Source organism: Citrus clementina, unplaced genomic scaffold, assembly GCF_000493195.1.
Source record: "Citrus clementina cultivar Clemenules unplaced genomic scaffold, Citrus_clementina_v1.0 scaffold_2, whole genome shotgun sequence".
NCBI classification, from domain to species: domain Eukaryota; kingdom Viridiplantae; phylum Streptophyta; class Magnoliopsida; order Sapindales; family Rutaceae; genus Citrus; species Citrus x clementina.
Window position 1 is genome coordinate 6080552 of NW_006262688.1, and position 13535 is coordinate 6094086.

Sequence of the window (13535 nt, forward strand, 5' to 3'; positions counted from 1 at the left end):
AAGACTCAAAATCAAAAAAATCATAGCCAATAAAAGAGAAAAAATACCCACAAAAAATCATCAGAAATAAATTTGAGACTAAGAGAAGATATTAATTTAAACCCTGGGTTGCCTTGGAAACCACGGCTTTGGCTTCCCATTTTTCAATTCTTGGCGACAAATAATTTCTTGTTTGTTTACAAAGATGACGGCTGATTAATGAAGCTCTATTAACAATGAATGAATCAAAAAACTGGCGCCTTGAAAAGACTAACGGTCATATTTTTCAACTCCGAATTAGTGCCGTTTGATGAGTCCTTGCCAAAACAATCACTCGGCAAATAACAATCATTTTTCAACCAGCAAAACTCATTCATTGTATTTCACCTTAGTCAAGATTTAAAAATTGTTTCAAAATAAGCCTAGTGGTTAGAACCCAAGCGTCACAATTTTGAGGTCATGGGTTTGAGCCCCCACAACGTATTGTGGGGGTTAATTTTCTTCTTCAATTTGAGTGAAAATAGTTCTCTCCCTTTCAAAATGTGGGTGGATTGGACGTCCCTCAAATATTAGAGAGGGTTAAAATTTGGATTGTACTATATAAGATTTATAAATTAGTCTCAGTAATTGTCTGATTGTAAATATCAATATACTAATCTAATTAAATATGAGTTGTAATATGAGCGTTAGTCTCATGTAATTAAAAAAAATTGTTTCAAAATAGGATTCTTAAAATGTTGGGGAAATGGCCATCAATATCCCCAACTTTCCAAAAAGAGACACAAAGACCCATTTTGACCATAATACCCTTTACTTCTATTATCCCCAAAAAATTGACTCTAATGTTTTATAATAAATAAAAATATAACATTAAAATAAATGTAATAGTATATACATTTTAAAATAGTTTCAATATTTAAAAACTATTTTAATATTTTAAATCCTATTATATATATATATATATATATATATATATATATATATATATATATATATAATAAATAGAATCATAATATTGAAATAAATGCATTAAAATTTAAACCATTTTAATATTTTTAAAGGAAGATGATTCTCTCTCTCGAAATTTTTTATCTTGTGCTACAAACTAAAAACTTATGCCATTTCATTAACCACAGAGATCTTTGAGGAAATGATGCTTCGGCGCGCGCCCCCCCCCCCCCCCCCCGGGCGCCAAAAAGAGTCCTTCCATATTGTGTGAAGGCTAATATATCGATGAATCTAGAGTTCTTTAAATTTTTTGTTTTACTCAATTCGAGATAATAATTCAATCATAGATAATATTTGTATGAGCTGATTGCGTGGAGGGAGCGGTAATTGAAATCTAATTGAAAACAGCAGAAGGCTGTTCTTGACAGATCTCAAATTTATTACGGACACGTTAGGAGACATCTCTATCATAGATATCCCCATGCAGTGATATTTGTCGTGATCTAATTTTTAGTAAATCCCCATGCAGTGATATTTGTCGTGATCTAATTATTAGTAAAATCTATGATTTCGCTACTGTGATAAAATTTGTCACTACTCTACATTAATCTAAATGTCTGATGAGATTTGTAATTGCTTCCGACCGGAAAACAGTTAATAGGTTGATTGAATATGTGTGGTAAAGATTCCACGTATCTCATGACAGAATGCTGACCACTGGAACCCTATCTACTTTTACGCGATTAATTCACGAGCTTAGGCACGACAATTGCAATACAAATTATCCCCTCATCATATATTTCGTTAAAATTCATTCTGAAACACTAAAACTAAACAATCGAATATGGCTTTGAGGGTCGATGATGCCAGCAGCAATGAGAGATTATCACTTGTTTAGTTTCTGTGCTTGCCGTGGCTTATTTCGCATGGAATGTGAAAAAATCAAGGAAAGCAAATGCTAAACTGCCACCAGGACCTCGCGGCTTGCCTGTAATCGGATACCTCCCGTTTCTCGGAACTACTGACTTGCACAAGACATTCACGGAATTAGCTGGTGCGTATGGTCCAATCTTCAAGCTCTGGCTTGGCAACAAATTGTGTGTAGTGGTGAGCTCGCCTTCCCTAGTTAAACAAGTGGTTCGTGATCAAGATATAACATTCGCTAACCGCGACCCACCGATCGCTGGACTCGTGGCCTCCTTTGGTGGCAATGATATTTTATTTTCCAATTATGGTCCTGAATGGAGAAAGTTGCGCAAATTATTTATGGGCAAGTTGATGAGTAACGCAAGTCTTGACGCTTGTTATGCTATAAGAAAACAAGAGGTTAAAAATATTATCAGGGATTTGTATAATAACAACAAAACCGGCATTGGCAAGCCCATAGATGTTGGTGAGTTGTCGATCTCAACTTTTGTATGTGTTATACAGAACATGCTATGGGGTGAAGCTCTTGAATTAAGAGAGAAAGGGATCAGTAACCTTGGGGCTGAGCTAAAGTTTAAGCTAGCAGAACTCGTGGTGCTAATGGGAACACCGAATATTTCGGATATCATTCCCGTGCTTTCATGGCTTGATATACAAGGTATAGAGAAGAGAACAAAGAAGATTTCTCTATGGTTTGAAAATTTTATCGATTCTGCTGTTGAACAGTACAGAAACAAGGTCTCTGTTGTCGAAGGCGAGGGAGGAGCAGGGAACAATATTGAAGGAAGGAATAAAGACTCCTTACAGTTACTCTTGGAGCTTCAGGAAAATGAGGACAGTGCTTCATCAATTAGCACGATCCAATTGAAGGCCTTGCTCGTGGTATGTTGTGCCACTGCCACAAACTGTTGTACAAGCGCAGCTGTATAAGTTATGTGTTTTAACTTATTTTTAATTAGAATTTTATTGTTATCATTTTAACAGGACATAATTTCTGGTGGAACCGACACAACAACTACAACGGTGGAATGGACAATGACAGAGTTGATGCACAATCCACGAGTAATGAAGAAGGTTCAAGAGGAATTAGCTCAAGTTGTGGGCATGGACAGCTGTGTTGAAGAATTTCACTTGCCCAAATTAAAGTACTTAGATGCTGTGGTGAAAGAAACATTTCGGCTGCATTCTGTGCCCTATTTAGTACCACGTAGGGCAAGCCAAAGTAGCAGCATTGGTGGCTATACTGTTCCTAAAGATACAACGATTATATTGAATGTTTGGGCAATCCACAGAGATCCTCAAATTTGGGATAACCCCTTAGAATTTGGACCAGAGAAGTTTTTGAATGATGGTATTGCGAGCAAATTTGATTACTCGGGTAACAATTTTCAGTACTTGCCGTTTGGTTCTGGCAGAAGGATGTGTGCAGGGATTGCTCTGGCAGAGAGGATGCTGATGTTTGTTCTGGCTTCACTGCTGCACTCATTTGATTGGAAATTACCGGCAGGCACAAAGCTAGACTTATCTGAAAAGTTTGGGATTTTGATTAAGAAAAAGGAGCCTTTGGTAGCTATTCCAACACCAAGACTACCCAATTCAGAGCTCTACCAATAAGACAAATGGTTGTGATGGTATTGTGTCCCACTGTATTGGAAGATTTGTATGTTATTTCAAGGTCAATCATAATAAGCATATTAATAAAGGTCTTCAGGTTGTTATTTTTTCAATGGCAAAATCTATCATCATACTCGTGTTTTCGAGCTATTTATTTATTTTTGAATTGCAATCTAAAATATATATACTTTAAATTTCTTACAAGATTTTAAATTTATATACATCTACAACCCAAAATCTCCCAAAAAATCTAAAATCCAAAATTTTACAAAGCATAGACCAAAATTTTTATACCAACTAATTTTTTGATCTATTCTACACTTTCTAAAAGGAGAGACGTTTACTCCAATATTTGGACTACAATTATATCTAAGCTTAGGTGTCAAATAATAAATTTATAAGTAAATTGGATTTTGAACATGGAGAGAGTTCTAAAACAACTTGCTTAAAGCAAATGAACTGTCCAATTAATTCAATTTTTCAAAAACAAATCTTTAAACATTCAACGAACATTTTCACAAGCTTCTGGAAGGCACAATCTAAAACCCAACAAAGAATTCAAAAAATCTTTGAACTTTTCACAAGCTTCTTGAAGAGATGCGACGGCGCTGCTTTGGTAACTCAGAAGGCTCAGAGATCTTTGAGGAAATCATGGTTCGCTTTCTTTTTTATCTTTCCTCCTAGTCCTTGCAAATTGTGTGAAGGCCAATAAATCCATGAATCTAAATCTCTGTAAATTTCTTTTTTCCCAAATTTAGATAATTATTTACTCCATGCACAATATCTATCACTGTATCAACTGTTTTTTTTTTTTGGATGGGGCGGCAGTTTAGAAGAGCTGGAGGGTGTTCTTGACAGAGCTCAAATTTTTTGTGTGCTCGTTGGGTGGATATATCAATCAAAGATATCCCATACAGTGACATCTGTCGTGATCAAATTATTAGTTGATCAATGATTTCGACATCTGTTTACTGTAATAAAATTTGTCACTATACATTGATGAAAGTGTTTGATGTGATTTTCTAACTGCTACCGACGGGAAACAGTTAATAGGTTGATTGAATTTGTGGGATATAGAATCCACATATCGCATGACAGGATCCTGACCACTCGAATCTTATCTACATTTACACGATTAATACACCAGCTTAGCTGTGACAGTGCCATTAAAAATTATCCTCTCATCATTTGTCTTGTTAAAATTCATTCTGAAACACTGAGACTAAATATACGAAAATGGCTTTGTGGGTCGATGATGCGAGCCGCAAAGAGACTGCAATTATCACTTGTTTAGTTGCTGTAGTCGCCGTGGTCTATTTCGCATGGAATGTGAACAAATCAAGTAAAGCAAATGCTAAACTGCCGCCGGGACAGCGTGGTTTGCCTGTAGTCGGATACCTCCCATTTCTCGGAACTACTGACTTGCACAAGACATTCAACGATTTATCTGGAGTCTATGGTCCGATCTTCAAGCTCTGGTTTGGAAACAAACTGTGTGTAGTGGTGAGCTCGCCTTCCCTAGTTAAACAAGTGGTCCATGATCAAGATCTAACATTCTCTAACCGCAGCCCATCGATCGCTGGACTTGTGACCACCTATGGTGGCAATGATATTGCACTTTCCAATTATGGTTCCCAATGGAGAAAGTTGCGCAAATTATTTGTGGGCAAGTTGATGAGTAACACAAGCCTTGACGCTTGTTATGCTCTAAGAAAACAAGAGGTTAAAAATACTATCAGGGATTTGTATAACAGCGACAGGGACAATATTGGCAATGGCAGTGGCAATCCCATTGACATTGGTGAATTGTCGAATTCAACTTTGGTATGTGTTATGAAGAACATGCTGTGGGGTGAAGCGCTTGAATTAAGAGAGAAAGGGATTACTAATCTTGGAGCTGAGCTAAAATTTAAGTTTGCAGAATTCATGGTGCTACTTGGAACACCGAATATTTCGGATATCTTTCCGGTGCTTTCATGGCTTGATATACAAGGTATAGAAAGAAGAGCACAGAAGATTTCTCTCTGGCTTGAAGATGTCATAAATTCTACTGTTGAACAGTATAGAAACAAGGACTTTGTTATTGAAGGTGAAGAAAGAGCAGGGAATAATATTGAAGGATCAAGGAACAAGGACTTCTTGCAGTTATTATTGGAGCTTCAAGACAATGAAGACAGTGCTAACTCAATTAGCATGAACCAATTTAAGGCCTTGCTCGTGGTATGATAAACAACTAGCCACAAACAGTTATACAAGCAAAGCTGTATATTTGCATGAGTGATGTTTTGCCTCCAGAATTCTCAATTTTTATCTTATACTATGAAATGTTTTTCAATTCTTCCTTTTTTTTTAATTAGAATTTAATTGTAATCTTTTGAACAGGATATAATTACGGGTGGAACCGACACCACAACTACGATGGTGGAATGGACTATGGCAGAGTTGATGCAGCATCCACTAGTAACGAAAAAAGTTCATGAAGAATTAGCTGAAGTTGTGGGTATGGACAGTTGTGTTGAAGAATTTCACTTGCCTAAATTAAAGTATTTAGATGCTGTGGTGAAAGAAACATTTCGTCTGCATCCTGCACAGCCCTTATTAGTACCACATAGGGCAAGCGAGAGTAGCAGCATTGGTGGCTATACCATTCCCAAAGATACAACTCTTATGTTGAATGTTTGGGCTATCCACAGGGACCCTCGACTATGGGATAATCCCTTAGAATTTCGACCTGAGAGGTTCTTGAACGATGGTATTGCGAGCAAATTTGATTACTCCGGTAAAAATTTTCAGTACTTGCCATTTGGTTCTGGCAGAAGGAAGTGTGCGGGGATTGCTTTAGCTGAAAGGTTGTTGATGTTTGTTCTAGCTTCGTTCTTGCACTCGTTTGAGTGGAAATTGCCGGTAGGCACAAAGCTAGACTTATCTGAAAAGTATGGGTTTGTCACTAAGAAAAAAGAACCTTTGGTTGCAATTCCAACACCAAGACTACCAAATTCAGAGCTCTACCAGTGAGATAAAGTGATTGTGATAGTATCGTGTCCCATTATATTGGAAGATTTGTATGTTATTTCAAGTTCGGTCATAATAAACATATAATAAATGTCCTAGGTGTTAAGTAAATAAAAGCACCAGGTCGGCCATGCTACTATCCACGCCGGCGTGGATCACCTCAGCCAAAGTAGTACGAGCAGAACACGGGGGCAAACATGAACCGACCAGAGACGAATACCAACCAGAATCATATACCGAGCTGGCACTCATACCCCAGGAAAGCGGGAACACGATCCCACAGAATCGCGGTAGTTGCGCTTTTCCCAGAACAGATCGAAGGGCACGCGAGATCCCACGTTTGCCCACAATGTAACAGTTAGAGCCCCATGAGGGGCTGCCACCACCCGAAAAATGAGGGATAAAGGGTAAATGGAAAACGTGGGACAAAGGGCGGCTATAAAAGAGGGAGAAATCGATGAAGAAGGGGACAAAAAAAATTGAAAGAGGGAAAACGCTGCCAAATTGCAATCAGGCCTTTTTCTTACAAACTTCGAATAAATTAGAAACCATTCTTGAATCTAAATTGCACTGTTTTCCCGTAAATACCTTGTGCTAACTTAGGCATCGGAGGGTTTACGCCGGCAAAACCACCGGAGTCTCTGATCCGTTTTTGGTGAACGCAGGTTTAGTAAGAGAAAGGAGGGCAATTTCAACCCCAGTGGTTCGAGCAACAGTTGATAACACAAACGTTGGTGAAGGAATCTGGTCGGTCAAAAAGGCGAGCAGATTTAAGCATCAACACTAAGTTGCTAGTTTTTCAATGGAATAATCTATCATCATATGTACTTGTGTTTTCAAGCTATTTGTGATGTACTTATAAATTATATATTATTTTAATGTCTCCCTAACTTAATTTTATGTTAAATTAAATTTATTATATTAATTTTTATATTAATTTGTATTTTTATTGTGGGTATATTTTAATATTAAAGAGGAATTAAATTGAAATATTCAGGAAGAAATTTATTTAAAGGAGTCGGAAAGAGAAAGGAATAAAGAAATTTAATTGAAACAAATCAACGAAGATACAATTATACAAACCATTATGCATGCACTGACGTGGAGCACTAGAAGGCAATAGATGGCACCTGGAAATTAAACAGAATTTGGCATAAGTTCCGCAATACATAGGTCTGTGGCTAGCAAATCCGAAGGCAACTAGGATTTTCAATTTAATAAGGGTCACAGCCTGCAATACACGAAAAAGGCGGCTAGCATTATTAATATAAAAAGCCCACCTGATTGAAAAATTAGAGGGAGATGAGAGAAGGGCAGCAGCCGCACAAAACCGGAGGAAAAACCCGAGAGAAAAGTCAAAAGAAAAGAGAGAAATTGCAGCTGCAAAACCAAGAGCAACAACTTGGACAAGCCGAATTGCAGATAATAGAGAGAGACAGTTTCCTGAATTTATTTTTCTTTTCTTTTCTTTTCCAGTTGTCTTACTTGAATATTTCTTATCATGTTTATGAATTCTCTTAATATTTCCATGAACTAATTTATTTTGTCAGGGCTACGATGCAGCTTAACTATGAAGACTAAATTTTATAACTATGTATTATTTTTAGCTTATTATTTCACGATGATTGTTCATTATTATGCTTCATGCTTTAAAATATCTTACCGATACTTAAATGATTTGTGGATAAATAATGAGATCGACAGGAGATTTAGTGTTTTTGATCTATATAATGGATGCAACAAATTGAACGAAAGACATAAATGTGCCAATGTAATTCATGCAATTTCCATAAAGGTTAATAAATCTTTGTATATTTAAATTCACATAAAGATATAGTAGGTTAACTCACCTTAGTGTAAATTAAAAAATTGTTTCAGAATAGGTTTCTTAAAAAAATTAAAATGATATTTAACTTAATTTTAATCTAATATTTCATCATTACAATTCTCAATAATCAAATAATTTTGAATTAAAAAATAAAATAACAGAAAATATGATTTATTAAAAATTTACAATTAAGAAAACACTCATCAAACACACACTACCAATGCTTAATTTTCCTATAGCAATGTGTAACATATTAAATCTCATTAAGGATGAAAATATGATTTCTTAATTCATTGGTTGAAGCCACATGCGTGCTCTAAAATCTCATTGGATGTATACATTAAGGATAGGTATATTATTTTTTTTATTTTTACACTTATTAAATTCCTCCAACTATCATTTTGTTAACTCACGTGTATATATTATTGATTGTTATATGTTTCCTAGCTAGATAGGATTTCCTTTCCTTGTGAACTAGGGTAATTCTTATGTACATATAAATATTGATCAATAAGAGTGCAGACAACTGTTGCCGTTTTGCATCGTAAAATTCTTCATGGTATCAGAGCGTGATGGAAGACCAAACTCAAACAAAAACAAAAGATAAAGAGGCTAGCGGAAGTGGATTGGGCAAGACAATGATGTCTCCTTACTTCCTCTCGGCCAGTGATAATCCTGGAACTATCATCACTCAAGTGCAACTTCGAGGAACCAACTATGACGAGTGGGCAATGGCTATGCAGACTGCATTGCGCGCCAAGAAGAAATTCGGTTTTGTTGATGGAATCGTGAAATAGCCTGCTGATGACTCGGCTGATTTGGAGGATTGGTGGATGGTGAATTCAATGTTGGTCTCCTGGATACAGAATACAATCAAACCGAACATGCGATCTACTGTGACTAATAAAGAAGTTGCTAAGTTGTTGTGGGATGATATCAAGGAAAGGTTCTCTGTTGGGAATGGACCACGTGTGCAGCAACTCAAATCTGAGTTGGCGAATTGCAAGCAGCGAGGTATGACTATTTTGAATTATTATGGGAAACTCAAGATGTTGTGGGAAGAATTGAGTAACTACGAGCAATCGCCTGCTTGTCTATACAGTAATTGTACGTGTAATCTAGTTGCGGAATGGGATAAGAAACGAGGTGAAGAAAAGTTACATTAATTCTTGATGGGTCTTGATGAAGCCGTGTACGGTGGTGTGCGGTCTCATATTCTAAGCACCGAGCCGCTGCCAAAGTTGAACCATGCCTATGCCATAGTCATTCAAGAGGAGCAGGTTCAATCAATGACACGTGCTAAGAAGAACGGAGTGAACCTGTAGCATTTGCCGTTCAAGCCGCGTAAGGATCACATGACAACCGGGATAAGTCTTCTATACTTTGTACCCATTGCAACAAGAATGGACATGAAGCATCTTCCTGTTTCCAGCTTATTGGATATCCCGAATGTTGGGGTGAACGGTCGAAAGCCACGAGGAATGCAAGTCATGGTCGCGACAATTCACGACAGAATAGTAGAAACAATGGGCGTGGTCGTGGAGGTCCTGCTTGGGCCAATGCTGCTCAAGTCGCGACAGGGTCTAACAATCCGTCTGGAGAACTCCTGGAATCTGCCGCAAGCGATCTCAGCGGTTTGAACAGTGAGCAGTGGAACATATTGCTTAATCTTTTGAACAGTCAAAAAGATAACACCTCACGGATCAGTGGTAAACTTAATTCAATGGAGTGGATTCTTGATACTGGGGCCTCACATCACATGACAGGAAACAGAAAAATCTTATGCGACATTGTATCTGTTATTCCATGTTCTATTCGGCTGCCTGATGGAAACACGACAATAGCAAATAAAGAAGGAACAGTTGTGCTTGCTAGCCTCCTGCGACTAAATAATGTTTTATTTGTGCCAAGTTTAACTTGCAATTTAATTTCCGTATCGCAACTGATTTGAGATGCCAATTGTTTTATTCAATTTTCTGATCAATTATGTGTGATACAGGACCGCATTACGAGGATGCTGATTGAAGTGGGTGAGCAGCGAGAGGGACTCTATTATTTTCTGGACATTGGTTCGGCCGCCGCTCTGTCTAGTGTTGTTAACCGAGCTTGTGATTTATGGCATCGAAGATTGGGGCATCTTTCTTCTAAAGTTGTTCAGCTGCTCCCTTTTATTGAGTCGGCCTCTTGTCTGTCTAGTTTTCAGAATTGTGATGTATGCTTTTGAGCAAAACAATGTCGTGATAAATTTGTTTTAAGCAATAAAAAAGCTTCAGATATTTTTGAATTGATTCATTGTGACTTGTGGGGACCTTATCGCACAACTAGTTCTTGTGGTGCTCATTATTTCTTAACTATTGTTGATGATTTTTCTCGCGGTGTTTGGACATATCTTCTAGTCGCGAAGAATGAGGTTGGGCGTGTATTACGCAATTTTTTGAGTATGGTCTCTAGACAATTCCATAAACTTGTTAAAATCATGCGGACAGACAATGGGACAGAATTTATGCATTTATCTGATTTCTTTGCTGAGTATGGCATTCATTATCAGACACCTTGTGTGAGTACTTCTCAAAAAAATGGTCGAGTCGAACGCAAGCATCGACACATTCTCAATGTTGCTCGCGCTCTGCGCTTTCAGGCTTTCTTACCAATTGAATTATGGGGTGAATGTGTCTTAATTGCTTGCTACTTGATCAATCGAACACTTTCTGTTCTTCTTGACGGACAGACTCCTTATGAACGACTATTTGGCAAGGCATCATCTTATGCAAATATTCGGTCATTTGGTTGCCTCGCCTATGCCTACAACCGTGATCATCGCGGTGATAAATTCGCTAGTCAAAGTCGTCACTGTATATTCATGGGTTATCTTTTTGGTAAAAAGGGATGGTATTTATATGATTTGGAGAGTGCCTCATTCTTTACTTCCCAAGATGTAATGTTCGTTGAGCATGAATTTCCCTACAAGGCTCTAACCGAACCAGCAGCTACTGCCACGCCTGCTCCTAAGCCTGATGAACCGGTTTTAGCTGAGCATTTATCACATGATTTAAGTGCTCATGTTGTCTCACCAAATTCGGTTCCTGTTGCTTCACAGGATACAAGCGATGTTCATGAGACCATTAATACTTCATCACCTGTACCTACTTCTCCTACTCTTGATAAGCATGCTTCTGACGACAGGGGGGGCATTGAGGCTATTAAGACATCATTGCAACAACAACCGATGTTGGGGCACCATCTTAGACAGCGGCAACAATCGATTAAGTTAAAAGATTATGTCTTGCATATTGTTCAGCATTTGAGTCCCTCTTCGCGGCCCTCTTCATGCTCACACGCTCAATCACTTCCTGCAGGTAGTCCTTATCCCATACTTGATTATGTGAATTGTAATTATTTTCTCATCTCGACATTGTGCTTTTCTAGCAGCGATTACTGCAGGAGCTGAGCCTGCCTCTTTTGGTGAAGTCGTGAGAGATCCTACATGGCGTGAGGCCATGAAGTCTGAATTGCAGGCACTGGAAAATAATAACACATGGACTGTTGTGTCTCTAACACCTGGAAAGCGTGTCATAGGCTGTAATTGGGTGTACCAGATTAAGTACAATGCCGACGGTACAGTTGAAAGATACAAAGCTCGCTTGGTAATCCTTGGGAACAAGCAAGTTGAAGGAATTGATTACACAGAGCATTTGCTCCTGTCGCAAAACTTGTTACAGTTCGAACTTTTCTGGCTATTGCTGCGGCTAAGAATTGGGAGCTTCATTAGATGGATGTTCACAATGCTTTCTTACACGGTGACCTCAATGAAGAAGTTTACATGTGCCTACCGTCTGGTTTCACCTCAAATGAATCTGGAATGGTTTGTCGTCTAAGAAAGTCATTATATGGATTAAACCAAGCTCCCCGTTGCTGGTTTGCAAAGTTGGCAGTGGTTTTAAAGACTTACGACTTTGCTCAATCGAGCTCGGATTATTCTCTCTTTACCTTGCATCGGAATAGCATACATTTACTTTTGCTTGTGTATGTTGACGATATAATTGTTTCGGGAAACAACAACGAAGCTATTCGGGTATTCAAGATGTATTTGAGTGACTGTTTTTATATGAAAGATTTGGGTCCATTGAAATATTTTTTGGGTATTGAAGTTGCAAGAAATCCGACAGTAATCTTCCTGTCTCAGCGGAAGTTGCAAGAAATTACTTGGTGCAAAACCAGCTCCATTTCCCTTGGTGGCTATACCATTCCCAACGATACAACTCTTATGTTGAAATGTTTGGGCAATCACAGGGGCCCTCAACTTTGGGATAATCCCTTAGAATTTCGGCCCGAGAGGTTCTTGAATGATGGTATTGCAATCAAATTCGATTACTCGAGTAACAATTTTCAGTACTTGCCATTTCATTCTGGGAGAAAGAAGTGTTGCTGGGGTTGCTCTAGGTGAGAGGATGTTGATGTATGTTCTGGCTTCGCTATTGCACTTGTTTGAGTGAAAATTGCCGACAGGCACAAGGCTAGACTTATCTGAAAAGTTTGGGATTGTCATTAAGGAAAAAAAAAAAAAAGAAGAAGCCCTTGGTTGCTATTCCAACACCAAGACTACCAAATTCAGAGCTCTATAAGTAAGATCAAAATGGTTGTGATGATATTGTTTCCCATTGTATTGGAAGATTTCTATTTTATTTGAAGTTCAATCATAATAAAATGTCCTTGGTTGCTAGTTTTTCAATGGCATAATCTATCATCATATGTACTTGTGTTTTCAAGAAGCTAGTTGGACTAATTTATTTTTGAATTACAATCTATAAATATTTATATTTTAAATATCAGCAGCAACGGAATAATATGGAGTGTATGGTCTGATCTTAAAGCTCTGGCTTGAAACAAATTATGTGGAGTCGTGTGCCCGCTTTCCCTAATTAAACAAGTGGTTCGTGATCAAGACACAACATTCGCTCCCTGCGACCCAACAATCGCCGCACCGGTTGCCACCTATGGCGCCAACGATATAGCATGATCCAATTATGGTCCCGAATGGGAAAAGTTGTGTCAATTATTTGTGGCCAAGATGATGAGTAATGCAAGCCTCGATGCTTGCTATGGTCTAAGAAACCAAGGGGTTAAAAATACTATTAAGAGACATGTATAACAACAACCCAAAAAAAAAAAAAGAAGGGAATTGGCGTGTGTAATTCAGAACCTGCTGTTGGACGGCACTGGCACGCTT

General features: G+C 38.0%; 2 protein-coding genes across 2 annotated transcripts in view; both read left to right on the plus strand.

Moving 5' to 3' along the window:
- The window catches only part of LOC18053382 (flavonoid 3'-monooxygenase), an 11511-nt gene extending 8043 nt beyond the window's left edge, over positions 1 to 3468 (plus strand). The window contains exons 3-4 of the mRNA XM_024190680.1: positions 1810 to 2736; positions 2839 to 3468. Coding sequence (XP_024046448.1) covers positions 1810 to 2736; positions 2839 to 3468 — 1557 coding nt within the window. The remainder of the gene's footprint in view (positions 1 to 1809; positions 2737 to 2838) is intronic.
- Positions 3469 to 4704: 1236 nt separating this feature from the next.
- Positions 4705 to 6483, plus strand: LOC18053383 (flavonoid 3'-monooxygenase). Its single transcript, XM_006445962.1, has 2 exons — positions 4705 to 5688; positions 5851 to 6483. Exons 1-2 carry the CDS (start codon positions 4705 to 4707, stop codon positions 6481 to 6483), a joined length of 1617 nt encoding a protein of 538 aa, XP_006446025.1.
- The last annotated feature ends 7052 nt before the right edge of the window (positions 6484 to 13535 follow it).